Source organism: Halichondria panicea, chromosome 14 (genome assembly GCF_963675165.1).
Source record: "Halichondria panicea chromosome 14, odHalPani1.1, whole genome shotgun sequence".
NCBI lineage: Eukaryota > Metazoa > Porifera > Demospongiae > Suberitida > Halichondriidae > Halichondria > Halichondria panicea.
The window spans coordinates 5,626,837-5,645,872 of NC_087390.1; the positions used below are offsets into that span (position 1 = coordinate 5,626,837).

General features: G+C 39.7%; 3 protein-coding genes across 4 annotated transcripts; all 3 read right to left on the reverse strand.

The window, feature by feature from the left end:
* Positions 1-440: 440 nt before the first annotated feature.
* LOC135348153 (uncharacterized) lies at positions 441-1,727 on the reverse strand (the record flags this gene model as incomplete). The annotated part of the gene is made up of 1 exon (XM_064546332.1): positions 441-1,727. A coding segment is annotated over one exon (1,155 nt), but the record flags the coding sequence as incomplete, so codon positions are not given.
* Positions 1,728-3,517: 1,790 nt separating this feature from the next.
* Positions 3,518-5,019, reverse strand: LOC135347913 (paramyosin-like). Its single transcript, XM_064546032.1, has one exon. The coding sequence runs from the start codon at positions 4,942-4,944 to the stop codon at positions 3,589-3,591; it is 1,356 nt and encodes a 451-aa protein (XP_064402102.1). The 5' UTR covers positions 4,945-5,019; the 3' UTR covers positions 3,518-3,588.
* Positions 5,020-12,726: 7,707 nt separating this feature from the next.
* On the reverse strand, positions 12,727-15,987 carry LOC135347881 (delta and Notch-like epidermal growth factor-related receptor). 2 transcript variants are annotated; one of them, XM_064545991.1, is made up of 5 exons: positions 15,811-15,987; positions 15,443-15,760; positions 14,535-15,384; positions 14,293-14,442; positions 12,727-14,149 (listed from the first exon to the last, which is right to left on the reverse strand). In XM_064545991.1, exons 1-5 carry the CDS (start codon positions 15,871-15,873, stop codon positions 13,905-13,907), a joined length of 1,626 nt encoding a protein of 541 aa, XP_064402061.1. In that variant the 5' UTR covers positions 15,874-15,987; the 3' UTR covers positions 12,727-13,904. The 2 variants fall into 2 exon arrangements, with proteins under 2 accessions (XP_064402061.1, XP_064402060.1); XM_064545990.1 differs by having other exon boundaries at positions 14,487-15,384; positions 15,811-15,986.
* Positions 15,988-19,036: the final 3,049 nt, after the last annotated feature.

The window sequence follows — 19,036 nt, forward strand, 5'->3', positions numbered from 1 at the left end:
GTGCATATCCTCCTCTTAGGTGTGGTGTACTATTGGTTTGGCTCCCTGATAATAATAGGGGGTTTTCCCAGGTACATTCCAGACGAAGTTCGATTGAACTCAGCTGTCACGTTTTGCCTCAGGATATTTAGAGCGACTTCCAGTTAGTTGCTGGCACCGTTGAAAACCTCGATGACAGTATTGGATTGTTGTTGAGCTTCTATCTCCACTTCAGCGAGCCTGATGTGGTTGGTAAGGTTACGATAGAGATTGAAGCCAGCTATACCAGCAAGACCGAGCACTAGTGCAAACAGTAGTACAATCAGTAGCAGAGGTAGTGAGCATCTACAACACGACCTTTGCTTTAATGGTGGTTCTTCTTCTTCTTGGAACTGGTAGCTGCTAGGTCGTGCTACTGGTCGTGGTGTACGGCTTATATCCGTTTTATATATGAATCTCATTGACACATTAAATGTGTATGTGGGAACAAGGATTTTAAACAATAATTGACAAACAAGCACCAATTTTTGTGGTATACATAATTATGAATCATAACTGTTACTTATAGGGATCGACTCTTAATTGCTCTTGTGTCACTTCGAACAGAATATCCAACCAACCACTGCAATAATAATGAGCACAGCGAATCCAATAGTAGCAAATGTAACCGCACCTATCCCAAGACTTTTTAAATAAATAGATTCGCTTTCAAGATCGCTAACTTTCGCACTGTGTTGGCTCAGCAAGGCTGTGTTTGTGTCCTGTTTAGTTTCCACTTCATCTATTCTTCTGTTCAGACTTGTTCTTGCATCGTTAAGTTCGTTAGTGTTGCGAATGACATCATCTCCAATGACATCGAGTGAGTCTTGTGTCCTCTCTCTCACCTCAGAAATATTTCTCGAAGTATCCACTCTTAGTTTCTCTATACTTGCACCCTGTAGTTGTACACTTGTATTCACTGAACGCAGCTGTGCTTCTAGTAGCTCACTGTTCATTATGAATCTAGTAATGTTAGTTTCGAGGTCGTATGCATCTCTTATCGTTGCAATGAGGATATTAATTTGATTTGTGTTTGCAGCAATGGCTTCTTGGATCATCTCAAACTGTTGTCCTATGTCCTTGATGCTTGAGTTCAGTCGCTCTTCTTGTTCAGCTACTGTTCCATGCAGTGCAGCAAAAGCCTCGGCTGTAGCTTCTTGAATCGTCTCAAACTTTTGTGCTGTGTCCCTGATGCTCGAGTTCACTATCTCCTCTTGTTCAGTTAACTTTCCATCCTGTGCAGCGAAAGCCTCAGCAGTAGCTTCTTGAATCGTTTCAAACTTTTGTGCTGTGTCCCTGATGCTAGAGTTCACTCTCTCTTCTTGTTCGTCCACCTTCTCATCCAGTGCAGCGAAACCCTCGGCAATCCTTGTTATTTGCTCACGATTCACCACTATTTTATTTCCTTGATTCGTTTGAGCAGTTCCAAGAGACTGTAGCTGTGCTTCTTGTATCTTGTCTTTGGCTTGCAATGCTAAAACCTTGCTGCTCAAATCAGAAATATTTCGTTGGATAGTCTCCAGCTTTTGAATGTCAATTTTCAATGTTGCACATCTGCAATTTGGGTTATTCTGTAGATTATCAATCCTTTGCACTAATTGGTTTGACTTCTGTTCTTGAAGTACTACGAAAGCAGTAACTACACCTATGCATACAGCTACAGTGGCGTAGCCAGAGGGGGGCAGAGGGTTCTCCAGCACCCCCCTCTGGCCTCAGACTCTGCTCCACAAGTTCATTTTACTAACTAGCTAGCTGATATGAGATCGAGAGTAACTAGAGCTCTATCAACTCAAAACTCCACCTCTAACTATCTAGCTCCACCTCCAAATATTCATTCCAGTCAGTGCACATGCGCAAAGCCACGTGCTGAGCAGACCAAGGTCCCCCACAGAGTTGCAGACTGTTAATGTTCAGCAGCTATCACCATCATCATCATGAGTATTTTTCCGTTGAGCCCAGTTCACAGAGCAGCACTGCAACTGCAAGTGGCTTGCCACCCTGTCCTGCTAATTCACAAGCAGAACCTGGTTAGCAGCTGCATGATTTAATTGTCACAACTCAAAACAATGCATTTTATAGGACATCTTCAAATGAAGATGTGGCTTAACCACCAGTACCCTCAAAGTAGCAGTACCCTCATTTCTTTAGCCAGATTGCGTTAGAATCAATCTCAGAGCATGTAACAACAAAAATTTTCTGGGGGAGTGCCCCCACCCCCATTGGTAATAAGCACCCCCCTATCTCAAATCCTTGCTACGCCCCTGAGCTATGAACAATAATAATATTATAACCACTATGACGACAATCTCAAACCATTTGCTCTTCAACCGGGTTTTTGTAGTTTGGCTACCACCATTGCTACTACGTGTACTACTATCTGCAGCTGTACTGTCCTCGTCTTCCCCGCACGTTTTTTTTTTCAGAATCCATGTTGGTAGTCTCCATAGCTATTCTTTTCGTCTTTTTTACTTAGAATTGTCAGTGGTTCTGAGTTTATATTAGCCTTGACTCTTCTTTGTATAATGTAGTTTATATATGAAGTGCTTAGGTGTAGTGTACTAGTGGTTTGGCTCCTAGTTATAGCTGTTTACAATAACAGGGGGTTTCCCAGGTGTAGTCCCTTGATGAAGCCCGTACAAGTTGATGTTTTCCCAGGTACAATCCCTGGATTGTTGGCCACAGTGTGGTGTATAGGTAGGTAGTGCTGTGTACAAATAACAGTGGCCATGCATGCTTTTGCTTTTGCTTTCTTATGTTATTGGCTTGTAATGCTGAAAATTAATGTTGCTCAAGTCAGATACGTTTCTTTGTAAGTTGTTGAATGTCGATTTTCAACATTGCACATGTGCAATTTGTATATAGATGTTCAATATTTTGCTCTAGTTGGTTTAATTGACCTCCGTGCTTGAAAACAATACTATGCATGAAGCTGTAAACACTTACAGTATAGCAACCACACATACATAGAACTGTGACTATGACAATCTTACTCTGAAACAAGGTTTCTTTGCTACTAGTATCATTATCGTATCCATCGATCATAATTACGAATTCACATCCTCAAACTCCAAGCATATTCTTTTTGTCTGGTTTATTTTGACATGGATCAAATATCGGCTAGTTGATAGTTGTCGATCACTTGTCACAGTGTTCTCAGATTTTCTATGAAGTGTGTATCTGGTCAACTTGAGTAGATTCATTTGGTTTGGCCTACTAATATTCACGGTGAGGTTAAAGGTCGTGCATTGTGACCTGTACATTCCAGTTGCCTTGTTTACACTAAATAATTGGTTTTTCCCAGGTACAATCCCTTGTTGCCCAGTGATTGGGCAGATATCAAAGCAATCCAGTGCTCTGTATCTGGCATGTTGCACTGTGCTGGGCAATAACTAAAACTTGCAGATTGCTGACTCACTGTAAACACTTCACATTACACAACTACAATTATTATATACTAGGTAGTACTTATACGTACTATGATTGATGCAATATAAGGTAATCAGACAATGAAAGTTAATAGTCACACTGCAACTTATACACAGCAGACATAAAGTTAATTGGTGCACATAATTATAAGTCAAAATACTTAGTTAACAATAAACAACACGAAGTAAATAATGCAATTATAAAAGTGCTTCCAATGTCTCTAGACCCTGAGGACCGAACACTTTCTAGTAGTCTATTGAATCTTTGGTCATGTGCATTAGTTTGCTCTGTTAGGGAGACTTGCTTTCCCTCAATCTGTGTTACTTTCCTATCATGATAATCAAGACGCTTACCTTGTGACTCAATTTTTGCTTTAATTGTTTCGATCTCTCTGTTCTGACTATCAATACTCGTAGCGAAATGTGTGTTCTGTTTATTCAACTTTTCAATTCGATCGTAAATGTCTTTCGTGTTCTGTTTTGTTCTGCTCACTTTCTTGGAAAGATCATCAATGTTCTTTCTGAGCTCTTTGTCAGTCACTGATTTCTCTGATTTCAATTTGTCTACTCTTTTGACAATGGCTTCAAGTCGAGCTTCATCATTAGCCATCTGTGTTTTCAGCTCTTGAAGCAAAACACTATTTTCTCGAGTTTTGACTTTCAGTTCTTTAAAACCAGTCGTAAGCGATTGTATTTTGTCCTTTGCTGAGGTAAGAGTCAGTTCCATTTGTTTGCTTTTAGTGGAGAGTTCGCTGACTTTGGCTTCAGTATTATTGTGAGTTTCTGTAAGTTTTTGGTCAAGAGAATCAATTAATTTGTTGATATGCATTGTCAGATTCATCACAGTTGAATTTTGTTGCTGTTTAATCTCATTTATCAACAGCTCAAACTTCGCATCTGTCTGTTTTTGGATTTTTTCCCCCACTGCGTCAAGAGCCAGCTCCATTTGTTTGGAGAGTTCGCTGACTTTGGCTCGAGTACTGTTGTGGATTTCTGTAAGTTTTTGGTCAAGAGAATCGATCGATTTGTCAATATGCATTGTCAGATTCATCACAGTTGAGTTTTGTTGCTGTTTAAGTTTGGTTACCATTAGCAACATTCGCTCATACTTCGCATCAGTCTGCTTTTGGTGTTCTCTCAAATCTATCATTTTAAGCCTCATTGCATCATTCTCAATTGCTTGGGTAGCATTTGCTTTCACAATCGTTTCTTTTAAACTATTGTGCGCTTCACGTGACCTGACTTCACTCATCACGAAGAATACTACCACAGATACTAGCACAGTTGCTGCAGCTATTCCAGCTATTTCTCTTCGATTAAGATTCTGCAACTTGTTAAAAAATCGCTTCTTGTCCACTGCAAATTTTTTGCATTGGGTCCACATTGATTTCTGTTCTTTTTGCTCAGATTCCTTGTCTTCCATTACAAAAGTGAGCTCTCCATTGCTAGTGTTCTCCGTGTCAGAGAGTGTCAGCTTAGTGTAGTCAGTAGCTTGAGTCATTTTGAGTGGCTATATATATGTTTGCTAGTCAAAAATCACAGTGAATGGTTTAATGCAACCTGTTGTAAGCTTATAAAGCCATTGGATATATTACCCTGAAAATTCCCCTGAGTGTATTCAATGCTGACAAGCAAAATCATTGCGTGTTGAGCTAAGCTGGTAAAGGTCATTAATGGAGTAACTTAAGTTTAAACACATTTTACTCTACATTGTCTAGCACTTAAAAAGGAGTGTCAGTGTTTTATTGTAGTACTACACTGTGTGGTTTTCACTCAAAGTCCATGAGTGTTGTGGCAAATGTCAGTTTTTTGCCTGATATTTGCCACAATAGTCACGCACTTGCGTGAAAACCAAATATGTGTAGTAGGTTTTTAAAACTCACCAACTTAGACAGAAACACAATGTAAATAAAACATAATACAAAGTATTGCATGTATATATTCTCCGCTTTGAGCCAAAGGTCAAATGACATACTATGCTAATGCCATCTTATTGGGAATGAACTAATTGTGAGTATTCTGGTAGATTGTCTTGTACTAGATGCTAGTTGTTAGAAGCTTAAGGTTTCTGTGGTTTGGCTACTTTTGCTGTTCGAGTCTTTATATATCCGTATTGTTCTTGTGTCCCTCATAGGTCCACATCTGTAGGCTCCATAATATACTCTCTTATTTCAGCATTTTAATTTAGAATGATTATAAGAAGGTTAGCATGTCACAGTGTTTTCTGATTTTATATGAAGTGTTTTAAGTACTGTAGGGTATTATACCAGCTTCAACTAGTTAATTTGAGTTGATTCATTTGACTATGCATTTATGATGACTTCTATTGCCCTGTTTACAATAGCAGTAATAGGGACGTTCCCAGGTGCAATCCCTTGCAGAATGCTGCTGACTGTAAACACTTCCACAAATTAGCTGCACGGCTATACAATCATGTATAGTACATTTCCAGGTATAGCACGTATACAGTACATCATTTTTGTAAGGAGAATGTAAGGTCATCAGAGAGGCCATGCACATGCATGCATGCTTTTGTTTTTGTGGCGTTTTGCCAACAACTTAATTGCACATGCAACAGCATGCATGCAGACGTACATTTAATTGGTGCACATAATAAAAGCTCTTAATAAGTTAATAACCAACACAAAGTAAATAAATTGGTAACGCAAACATCATTAGCCAATGTATACTTCCAGTGACTCTAGACCCTGAAGATCTCACACTTTCTATTTGACCTTGTAGTCTATTGAGTCTCCGGTCATGTTCATTAGTTTTCTCTGTTAGGGAGATTTGCTTTCCATCAATCTGTGTGACTTTCTTGCCTTGCTGATCAAGACGTTTATCTTGCGATTCATATTTGACCTCAATAGTTTCAATATCGCTGTTTTAACTATCGATTCTCGTAACTAAATTTTCGAGTTCTGTATCGACTCTTTCAAATCGTTTGCGATATTTTTCTGTGTTTTGTTCTGTTGTGTCCATTCTCTGCGAGAATTCATTGATGTTCTTTCCAACTTCTTCGTCGGTATCTGACTTATCTTGCTTTAATTCGTCAACTCGTTTGACAGTGTGCTCTAGTAGGGTTGCATTGTTAGCTACCTGTGTTTCCAGCTGATGAAACAAATCACTGGAGATCTTGGAAGCTTTAGTTATGTTTTCTCGAGTGCTGACTTCTAGTTCTTTTAAACCTGATTGTATTGTGTCATTCACTGTTGTAAACTGTAGTTCTCTTTTCTTGGTGAGTTCGCTGATGCAAGCTAGAGCTTCTGTAAGTGACGTATTAAGAGAATCAATTACTTTCGATTGGTAAATAATCAGTGATTGCATTGACTCAAACTTTGCTTCAGTCTGCTGATGATAGTCAATGATTTTCTCTCTCAAAGCTTCAATTTCAATTGCTTGTGTAGTGTTTGCTTTCTCACTCTTTTCTTCCAAACTAGTATGCACTTCCAAAATATAGACTGCACTTACTACGATTATGATTAGCAAGAAAAGTCCTAACACAGTAGCAATTGATCTTCGATTATTATGCACCTGTTAAGAAATTGCTTCATTGCAAATCGCTTGCATTGAGTCCACTTTGATTTCTGTTCTTTGCGTTCAGATTCCTTGTCTTCCGTTACAAATGTGACATGCTCCTCTCCATTGCTAGTGTTCTCCCTATCAGAGAGAGCCAGCTTAGTGTAGTCAGTAGCTTGTGTCATTTTAAATGGCTATAATTATTCTTGCTAGTCAACTATCACACTGTACAGATGCATGCTGTAGTTTATAAGCCATTGGATATTCCCTACCCTAGCTCCTAAGTGTATTCAATGGCTGACACATGTGTAATACTTGTTATGTAAGATTAAGCAATTCAATGACTATAACATGACATGTGACAACTTCTATATTCATTGCGGAGAGCTAAGCTGGTATAAAGGTCTTAATAAATGGAGCAACTTCAGTTTTAGAATCAGCTAGTATTGCTTGCTGGTGAAAAACCTTTGCAAATGAGGCAAATCAACTATTGCGTTCTTGCAAGGATAAAATTACCAGTCTCCTAGTTTAGATTTTGTGATTATATTTTTGCAAAAAGTAGGCAAAGTTCGCATATCTTTAATGCTCAGGTAAAGGATCATTGATGGAGTAAAAATTTAAGCTGGTAAAGGGTCATGGAGTAACTTAAGCGACCTTGGGTATCATCTTGTATATGGGCCTGTAATAAACGTGTGGTCAATTGACAAGCTATGCTTTTGCTGTCTTATGACTCATGTCTATAATTCATGAATCAGTGTACATTTACGTCACCACTATTATTGATAACAGCCGTATATAGAAAAATAACATACATGCAAGCCCAGGCGTGCAGTTTTCATTTCATTTGTTCAAGAAAGTAAGCAAACAAAAAGAAGCCATGCTTGACGGTATACTATAAAACTCTAAAGTGACGGCAGAAACACAGAAGCTGCTCTCCAACAAGATAAGCCTCAATGGGACCATGGGCGTGGTTTAGATACATTTTAGCCAAGAAGAGCTTGCAACTGCAGCCGAATGTCCAACGCTTGGACCAAAAAAGCTCCTGAGCATCTATATGCACGGCGTTTTTCCCCTTTATGACGTCTATAAAACAAGCAGAACTTCAGAACCACGATATATCAGGTGGAGTGAGGATTGAAGACCCTCACATCAAAATAATCACAAAAAATTAATAAGCACATTGCTGCGTGTTACCCAAAAACTTCTTGCTTTGATGTTGAGTCTAGCATTCGGTATTACTATTGCAGCTGTATTTTTCTCGTCTTTCCCATATGTTTCCTTTTCAGAATTCATCTCCATATTCAGTTTTTCAGTGTTATATACGAAGTGCTTAGGTATATATTGGTTTAGTTCATGATTAAAAAGCTACGATTAGTATATAATATAGTTATATATAGTTACAAATAGGGGGTTTCCCAGGTACAGTCCCTGTTAAAGTGTGTACATAATCTATATCTATACTCCAGCATTGTGATACACAGTGTGTAAGTAGGTTGTACTTCATATTCTGTAGGTAATTTTTCTACGTAGGCTATTTAATAGTGGTCATGCTTTTTATTTTTTTATTTTATTAGACTCTGTCAAATTCGCACAACAATTAAGCATACAATAACATAATTATATAGACCAACAAAACAAGTTAATAACGAACACAAAGTAAATAATGGATGCAAAGCATAATTATTAGCAAAGTTATGCTTCCAGTGTCACTAGACCCTGCATGAGGACCTCACACTTTCTAGTAGTATATTGACTATCTGGTCATGTACATTAGTTTGCTCTGTTAGGGAGACTTGCTCTCCCTCGATCTGTGTGATTTTATTATCATGATGATCAAGACGTTTACCTTGTGACTCAATTTTTGCTTTAATTGTTTCAATCTCTCTGTTTTGACTATCAATACTCGTAGCTATGTTTTTATTTAGGTTTTCAACTCGATCGTAAAGGTCTTTCGTGTTCTGTTTTGTTCTGTCCACTTTCTTCAAAAAATCATTGATGTTCTTTCTGAGCTCTTTGTCAGTCACTGATTTCTCTGATTTCAATTCGTCTACTCTTTTGACAATGGCTTCAAGTCGAGCTTCATCATTAACCATCTGTGTTTTCAGCTCTTGAAGCAAATCACTATTTTCTCGAGTTTTGGTTTCCAGTTTTCTAAAACTAGTCCTAAGCGATTGTATTTTGTCATTTGCTGAGGTAAGAGTCAGTTCCATTTGCTTGCTTTTAGTGGAGAGTTCTCTGACTTTGGCTCGAGTATTACTGTGAATTTCTGCAAGTTTTTGGTAAAGAGAATCAATCGATTTGTCGATACGCATTGTCAGATTCATCACAGTTGATTTTTGTTGCTGTTTAACCAATAGCCTAAACTTTGAATCAGTCTTTTGGATTTTATTCTCCACTGCGGTAACAGTCAGTTCCATTTGCTTGCTTTTAGTAGAGAGTTTGCTGACTTTGGCTCAAGTATTGCTGTGAATTTCTGCAGGTTTTTGGTAAAGAGAATCAATCGATTTGTCGATATGCATTGTCAGATTTACTGCAGTTGATTTTTGTTGCTGTTTAAGCTCAGTTAACATTAATACCACTAGCTGATACTTCGCTCTCAAATCTTCCATTTCAAGCCTCGTTGCATCATTATCAATTGCTTGAGTAGCACTTGCTTTCACAATCGTTTCTTTCAAAGTATCATGCACTTCACGTGACGAGACTAGACTCATTACGATTAGCAAGATTAGCAAGATGATTCCTAATAACACAGTAGCAATTCCAGCAATTCCAAGATTCTTCTTGTTACAAAAATTGCTTGCATTGGGTCGACTTTGATTTCTGTTTTTTGGGTTTAGTTTTCTTGTCTTCCATCACAAGAGTGGTGTACTCTCCATTTCTAGTGTTCTCCATGTCAGAGATTGGCACCTTAGAGTATTTAGTAACTTGAGTCATTTTGTGTGGCTATGTTTGCTAGTCAACTATCACAGTCCAAAATTAATGGTTTAATTTAACTGTTGTCTGTCAGCTTATATAAGCCATCGGATATTCCCCCTTGGCTGACACAGCCAAATTCCACGCGTATACCTCGCTTGCGCATTCGCACCGAGGCATAATAATTGTTACTCATGCCTGGTACTAGTGCAGACTTCTCCCAGGCCACTTGTGCATGAATCACATGAACCGATTAGTGGGCCATCGTAGGGCTATATATACATAGGCTGAGCTGTAGCATCATTGTCTGTCAATGTGGAGCCCAAGAGTGCAATGTTGTGAAATCAATAATCATATTCACAGACAATTTGCACAACTCAACAAACAATAAACAGCTTTTAAACCAATACTAGCACTAATATATTTCCAATCAAACAGTTTGACTCAGTGACGCATGGTTAGGTTCTAAATGCATATATGCTACGCCTGTACACCATTTTGACCACACATGTGGTTATTCGTATAAACTTTCAAGCTCTGTATCAACTCTTTCAACTCGAAGGTGAGGGTAGTTTGTGTTCTGGTCTGTTGCATTCATTTCTTTAGAGAGATTGTTGATGTTCTTACGCTTTTCGTCTCCTTTACATTTCAATTCGTCTACTCTTTTGACAGTGTGCTCATTGACAAGCTGAGTTGCATTGTTAGCTCCCTGTGTTTCCAGCTGATGAAACGAATCACAGGAAATCTTAGAAGAGATGTTTTGTCGACTCATGCTGACTTCTTGCTGTGAAGAAACCTCAGTTGTATTTGGCTGAAGCTTTGCATTATAGACTGCACTCACCACAAATAGCAAAAATATTACTACTGTAGCTATTCCAGCTAGCCGATTAAAGTTTTGCACCTTGTTAAGAAATTGCTTCATAGCATCCATTGCAAGTCGCTTGAATTGGGATATCTGTTCTGATTCCTTGTCTTCCATTACAAGAATGATATGATCCAGCTCTCCATTGCTAGTGTTCTCCCTAGTCAGCTTAGTGTAGTCAGTAGCTTGAGTCATTTTGAGTAGCTATCTCTTATTCTATGATGATAATGGTATGGTGTAGGCATGCTGTGGTTGTTGATAATAATTATTATAAGTATATTCAATGGCTGACAAAAGCAAAGATTGGGCTGTCTGTAATCAGTGGACTGGACTACTGGACTGGACTGGACTGGACTGGACTTTGACTTGACTATTGCGACACCAATTACATTCCTTTTCCTCATAACAAGACTACAATGACAAATGATTGTAAAAACTTAACACATGTACATCTAGCTACATTACAAAACACAAAAAAATGAATGCTTGTCTTTAGGTTTGCATGATGGAAGAGCATGTTTAGCTTTCTGTATAGGAGGACAGGTAACTGGCCTAGCTGGTTGAGACCATAATGCATTCTTGCTTAATTACTAGCAATGTACTGCATAACTTATGGGTATATAAATGCCACAATTTATTGTAATACTAAAACAAGTGATTGAGCCCCCAAAAATGTATAGCTAGTATCTAACAGCTATGTAGTGCTATTCCCATTCTACTGTTAATAATTATATTCACGACATACAAGTTAATTCCTGTAAATTGGGGTCACATGATACTAGCTTAGCTTTCCATTTTTCAAATTCCAAGCGCGAGGGCGGCCTGAGAATTGTCTAGAGCGGGGAAGTACTTGTTTGATTTGTCATGTGATATTCTACAAAGCTGGACAACATCACGCGAGCAGAAAACATTGCTGAGTCAGGTAAGTTTTTTTACATGAAGAAGTTATCAATGTATAAAAATACATCGACTAAATTACTATAGTTACTGCATGAAATAGGAGTGTTTAGCTTCCCAGTATAACTGCTTCAAGTGGCTTGCCTGCATGCATGTGTTGCTGCAACTGAGCTGCTGATATAGACAGTCGCATTTAGGCTGCATGGATATACAGTTCTGTGACACATAGCTCACAAAACTATGGAATCTCAAGGATATAGCTTCATTCAGCTGTGGTGCAAAGGCTAATTGCAAAGCCTCTCCCTTCCATTTATTAATAGGTCGATTTTCACCCCCAAATTAGGAGAAAAATTGGTTTGGAATGAGGCAGAATTCAATCTTGTTACATAACGATTAACGTGACAAGACTTGTGTGAAGTACTTCCCTCATTGTCCAAAGTCCAGTTGATACCATCTTCAAAGGAAGTGCGGCCTGTGGGTGATCGAGGCTAGCATGTGTAGTACTTTTTTATGAAAGATGAAGGTTTTTTAACGAATGACATGCAATTCCTTCATTATCATGTACAGCTAAGCTGCATGGTAAAGGCCAATTCATTCATTATCATGTACAGCTAAGCTGCATGGTAAAGGCCTTTAATGGAGCAACTTAAGATTGATGGAGTAACTTAAAATGTTTCTGCACCTCCTCCTAATAGTATAATTATAGAATGTTCGCTCTAGCTCTTGTCTCTCAGTTGACATTAGGGTTCGTGTTTTAATTGTTAGTTGGCATGCCGTAACGCATCAACCTGGACTAGAAACACAATGCAGATAACATAAACAAGTTAGAGTGTACTTCTCGTCTGTGAACTGACAATATAGATCCACAGACATCGTCGTGTCATGCTTATGCAAATCTTTTGTCCATAATTCAGTGGGGGGACTCAGAGGCTTGAGCACCCCCCCTGGCCTGCATGGCCTCACAGACAACAACCATAACTTATTATCAGAACTGGTCTAGCTATAACTGCAGCTCTATATCGTATTCTGTATGCACACTATATACACTTGTAACGCAATGCTGGCTCTAGCCTCATTCCCAATTCAAGTCAATTTTCTAGAAAGACCCCAGCCTGTCTAAATTGCATTACACAACAACAGACACAAATCAGCAATAAATCTGATAAAACAATCAGTATAATGCTAACTACAATTTAATCGTAAAGTTATGGTTCACATTTCTATTTGACCTAATAGTCCTTGAGTCTATGGCCATGAGCATTAGTTTTCTCTGTTAAGGTAGACTTGTTTTTCATCTGTTTCAGTTTGATTTTATTATCATGATAATCAAGACGACTCATTTTTTGCTATAAATGTTTCAATTTCTTTGTTTTAACCATGTTGCTATTCGTATAAATTTTCGAGCTCTTTATCGACTCTTTCAAATCGTTTGTGAGGGTATTTTGTGTTCTGGTCTGTTCTGTTCACCTCTTTAGAGAGATCCTTACGCTTTTCGTCTGTATTAGATTTCAATTCGTCAACATTTTTGACAGTGTGCTCAAGTCGAGTTGCATTGTTAGCTACCTGTGTTTCCAGCTGATGAAACGAACCAATTCCAGTCTGATTATGGTAGTCATTGAATTTCTCTCTCAAAGCAGCTTCAGTGTGCACTTCACTTGAAGAGACTGCACTTATTACTAACACAGTTACTAACACCGTTACTGCAGCTATTCCAGCTATTTTTCTTCGATTATTCTGCACCTTGTTACATTCAGATTCCTTGTCTTCCATTACAAGAATGACATGCTCCAGCTCTCCATTGCTAGTGTTCTCCCTATCAGAGAGTGTCAGCTTAGTGTAGTCAGTAGCTTGAGTCATTTTGAGAGGTTGTCACAGCTTAATATTCTGCTAGTCAATCATCACATTTATCAATGCAAATACACTGCATGTTATAGCTTTATAAAGTGGTTGGATATTCCCCTTAAATTTACCTGAGTGTATTCAACGGCTGAAACAGGCAAAACTTATTGTGTGGTACTTGTGTTATGTAAGACAATGACTTGACAAGACAAATTCATTGCGTAGACAATCATGTGTTATGCCCAATTTGAGCTATGTTGGTAAAGGTCATTAATAGAGAAAATGAATTTAAGGATCATTAATGGCTATGGTGATGAGTAACTTAATTAACTGCAGTTTTAGTGAGGTGCCTTTTCTGGTCTAGAACTTAATTCCAGTCGGTTTAATTTCATGACAACGAGGACTAGAAGCTGGTCAGTTTCTGTACATTGTCATACACAGGTACTAGGTGTCTCATAGTCTGATATTGCAGGGGCCAGTTCATAAGGTACGTCCTCAAAATCTGCATCTCCATAAATTGGATTGACGAATTCTGCATCGTTGAGTAATTCCTGGCTGCCATATATCGGGTTGTCAAACTCTGCTGTTTCTGAAGTGATTGTATTTGTTCTGTTAGTCCTGTTCTCAGGAATCCCATACACTGGGTTGTCTCCAGGTATGTAGGAAATGGTGTCTCCTGTGGAAAACAACAGAATGAAATTATTAGTAAATATCCTTTCATGAGCTACTGAAACATGTTTACTCACCATTCAGGTATCTTTGTAAAGAAAGTAAACAGTGTGTGTAGCTACTTCCATGTTAGGTGGACAAACAGCTTACCTTGCGAGTGAGTGTCTTGAATGGTCTTCCCCTGAGCTCTCCTCCGCACACACACCACCACGACCACTATCAGGAGCAGGAGTATCAGCATCAGCACTAGGAGACCTCCCACCATTCCTCCTATCAGACTCCATGGAGCACCACGCAACGCTGCAGGAGGTATTATACAGAGTACATATAATCAGTTAGAATACCTGCAGACAGTGTAGTGTTGCACATCTCTCCAGTGAAGTCAGACTCACATTCACAACTGAACGAGTTGACACCATCCACACACACACCATTTCCACTGCAGTTCCTATTCACACAATCATTAATGTTGGTCTCACAATCAGCACCAGTGTAGCCAGGTTCACAGTCACATAGGAACATGTTTACCATGTCAACACAACCACCATTTCCACTACAGTTTATTCCATCACATTCATCAATGTCAGTCTGGCAAATAGTATCAGTGTAACCAGGGAAACAATCACAATCAAAGCCGTTAACTCTGTCAGTACAGTTGCCTTGTCCACTGCAGTTTACGTTTACACAATCATCAATGTCAATCTCACATTTCTGTCCAGTGTACCCAGGATCACATGAGCAGGTGAAGGAGGCTATTCCATGAGAGCAGTTACCGTGGCCACTGCACATCCTCTCCATTAACAAGCACTCATCAATATCCACCTCACAATCAGCACCAGTATAGCCAGCATTGCAGACACAGGTGTAAGAGTTGACCTCATTCATACAGTCACCATTTCCACTGCAGTTCTGCCCCTCACAATCATCAATGTCCTCACAATCAGCACCAGTATAGCCAGCATTGCAGACACAGGTGTAGGAATCAAGGTCGTTTGTACATGTTCCTTGGTCACTGCATGTGACAGCATTGGACTCACAGTGATTGAAGATGTCACAAATGCTTCCTGAGTAGAATGGAGCACACAGCACAGTAGCACTCAGAGTGATAACTGCTTCGGTACTTGATGAGGCAGAAAATGGCTCTGTCGATTCCACTGAAAGACTAAGGTCAAATCGATATCTTGCAATAAGATCCTCTGATCTGCTATCAGAATCAAGCACTTGTATGTAAAGTTGAGCTCCCTGCAAAAGACAGTAAATTGAAATGCAATAAACACAACAGTATATTGAAATGCAGTACCTCCCAGGCTGTCGATATTCCAGTCAGATTGAATGGATTAGAGAGTCCTAGTACAATAGGTTGTGAGAAATCAATGTCTGCTCCGTCAGTTATAAAACTAGTGACTAGAATATCTCCGGTCTTATTATTGGAACACCCTTCAGCAGTACTGGCATGTGGCATCAGGCAGTAGATAAAGTAGGTGTCACAGAGGTCAACTCCGCTACATTCTTCACGGCTTGAATCACAACATTGGCCATCTGAGCGTCTGTTGAATGGATTACTGTAGGAGAGCACCTCCACTTGCACCACATAGTCTGCAGACACCAGTACACTGAGCTGCAAGCATTGGGACATCAACTGCAGCTACTGACTATTATACCACTCACCTTCCCCAGCCATAGACACAGGCAGCTCATACACAATACAAGGACACTCATTCTCAGCAGCATACAGTAGTTCAATAGCTAGCAACTATCTTGTTTGAGATGATAACAGCTATCTTGATGAGAGATGTGATGATCTATATATGTAGCTAGTCCTGAACCCACACATCCTGTTACCTTTATTTTATCACATGATGCATAATATAATAGCACTCAGAGTGATGACCGCCCCAGTATTTGATGTGGCTGAAAATATAGCCTTGTGATTCCACTGAGAAACTGAGATCAAATCGATACCTTACAATACGATCATCTTGTGAATTGTTATCAAAATCAAACACTGGTATGTAAAGCTGAGCCCCCTGCAATAACAAAATTAGGACAGTAAATTGAAAATAGTGATCACAGTATACCTCCCAGGCTGTCGATATTCCAGTTAGATTGAATGGATTCGGGAGTCCAAATACATTACGTTGTAAGAAATCAATGTCTGCCCAATCAGTGATAACGCTATATACTGACTAGAGTATCTCCGAGCTCATTATTGGGACACTCTATATATAGTAGTACTGGCACGTGGCAACAGACAGTAGGTGAAGTAGGTGTCACAGTTACTGGCTGAATCACAAGATAGTCTGTTATGGCGTGTGTTGGATGGATGACTGTAAGAGAGCATCTCCACTTGCACCACATAGTCTGCAGACACTAGTACACTGAGCTGAAAGCATTGGGACTCTCAACTGCAGCTACTGACTATTATATCACTAATTCCCCAGCCATAGACACAGCCAGCTCATACACAATACAAGGACACTCATTCTCAGCAGCATGCAGTAGTTCAATAGCTAGTAACTAAGATGTTAGTAGCTATCTTGATGAAAGATGTGATGATCAATAGCTAGTTTCGAACCCACACATCCTGTTACCTTCATTTTATCACATGATGTATAATAGTGCTTGCAACCTCACAAGGAAGGAACTTCATACAGAACATGACATGCAGCCTTTCATTCCATAATCGACTATAGGCCATAGTTACACGACTATAGTCCCCACACCACTTAAACTACGAGTTAAGATATCAAGAGCAACCTGTTTTAGAGGGAAAAATTAACGTGTATAAAGTTAAGTCATTGCCTCATGTTGACATGATCATAGATATCACTAGTCTGTCCCAGTTCATCCTCACGCTCGGCAACGGTTGAATAGCTAACATTTACATTTATCACGAGTCTCTTGTCATTCTCATCCACACTCTCATACACTAGTGGGAGGAGCTCCGACACATTACACAGGGGGTAGTCATATTCCAGCTCTTGTAGAGAGGAGGGAGGTGGACCAGTAGGGAGGGTGCTGGTTTGAGTTGAGTTGTGTTCATCTCACACACACCATGTACCATACACCACGTTGTTCTGACATGGTATGTCATTGTCGGCTGCTCCTCTACTAACTGCGGAGGGAGTAACAAGTTAGTTATATAACACAGTAAGATAGACCTACTGGGATATCGGGGTCACCTGTTATAGTCTTATTACCATGACATGTTATAGTTGTGACACATGCACGAGTGCCACATGGGATATATTGGCTCAGTAGTGACTTAGGCCCGAGGGCCGCAGGCCTCGAGGGCAAGTGCACTACTGAGCCAATATATCCAATGTGCGCACAAGTGAGCTGTGTAACAACTGATTTGTTGCATTCCTTGTGCATTCCTTTCCGTGTACACATCACTCCTTTTATAGGACAACTAGTTTCAACTACTTGTGGTGGCTGTGGAATGCACCAGACGCATGAAAAACGTTTTCTGCTTACTACTGAATCTGTTTAACAGTGTTATACTATAAAAGGGACCGTTTCAGGTTACTGGGTGGAGGGTGGGCTTTAGGTAACTTCAGCCATACTATGCCAGTATCTAGATATTGGCACAGTTCAAGGCTTGATCTGTGCCATATGGCACAGTGTTTCCTTTGATATGCCCACTCAAAATGCAACAAGACCACATACAGTCCCCTATTTTCCTTTGAGCTTGTTTAATTCACCACCGGCTGGCCGGGCACCCAATGGCTACGTTGTTACCCCTGCATAGCCTGAGTTGCGGTCGCCCCCTGTGTTGTAACCCCCTGTGTGTATAGTGTTGTCGTCTCCTCTGTGGTTGCTCGTGCAGTATTTGGAAAAAAGACTCATCAGAGGGGGTCTTAAATGGTTCTTCACAGGCTCTATATATATGTGAAGCAATAATATATACAATTATACTGATTCCCAAAGCCAGTTAATGGCTAAAACCAATGAGAACCCATGCACATCCTGGAAAACCTCCATATCAGTGTTTGTACACACACATGCACAGTCTCCACATTAGGTAATATTCATTCACTCAATTAGGCAGCTGAGTGCTTGTCATGGGAACTAGCTAGTGGAGAGGGAGTCACAGCAACGGCCATTGTACAGTTGGTGCAATGGGTTCTGTTAGGACCGGCGATAGTAGTAGGACTTGCATGCAAACAAAGTCTGGCTGGTGGAGTTTATTCGAGTTATTGAAGGACTGCTGTGTCAGCATCAATGCTAAACATACTAGATGGCTTGTACACACAGAGGGGGTCTGTAAGCGCTTTCTCTGTTGTATGTGTGCATGTTCCATGAACAATACGTTAATTGAATAGCATAATTAATTATATAACAGGGGAATGCAATCATTAGCTGTACCATATAGCGTGTATAAATCGAGGGTATAAACTTTCGCCTAAGGACTGTTAGAAACTTTTTCGCGGAATAGAATTGAGCCTTTTCTTTTTTGCATGCATGCGATATTAAATTCGTGCGTATAATGTTCGCAGTACATCTGCAAACATTTACACCCTCGAAGTATACCCACTATACCGTATGGCGGGAAATGTTCGCGGGTGCACATATATTTTGCTATTAATTGGTACGAGAGCTCTCATAAGAACTTTCGCGATTGTAATATTCACGTTTTAATGCCAGGAAACCACACCCACCAAGACCTTTGCATGTAAAATACTGGTGCATGCATGTGAGTTTCTCCCAGTTTAATTTTTTCGTTAGCTGCTCTGCCTTCGAAATACACGAAATACAAAAATAGGTCCTACAGCACAGCCAATGATCCCTGCTGTCAAATGGAGGTCATGATTGCATGTGTTCTGCATGATATTATCCACCACTGTAGTAGTGCATGCATCCCATGTGTTCTGCACATGTATAAGCTATAGCC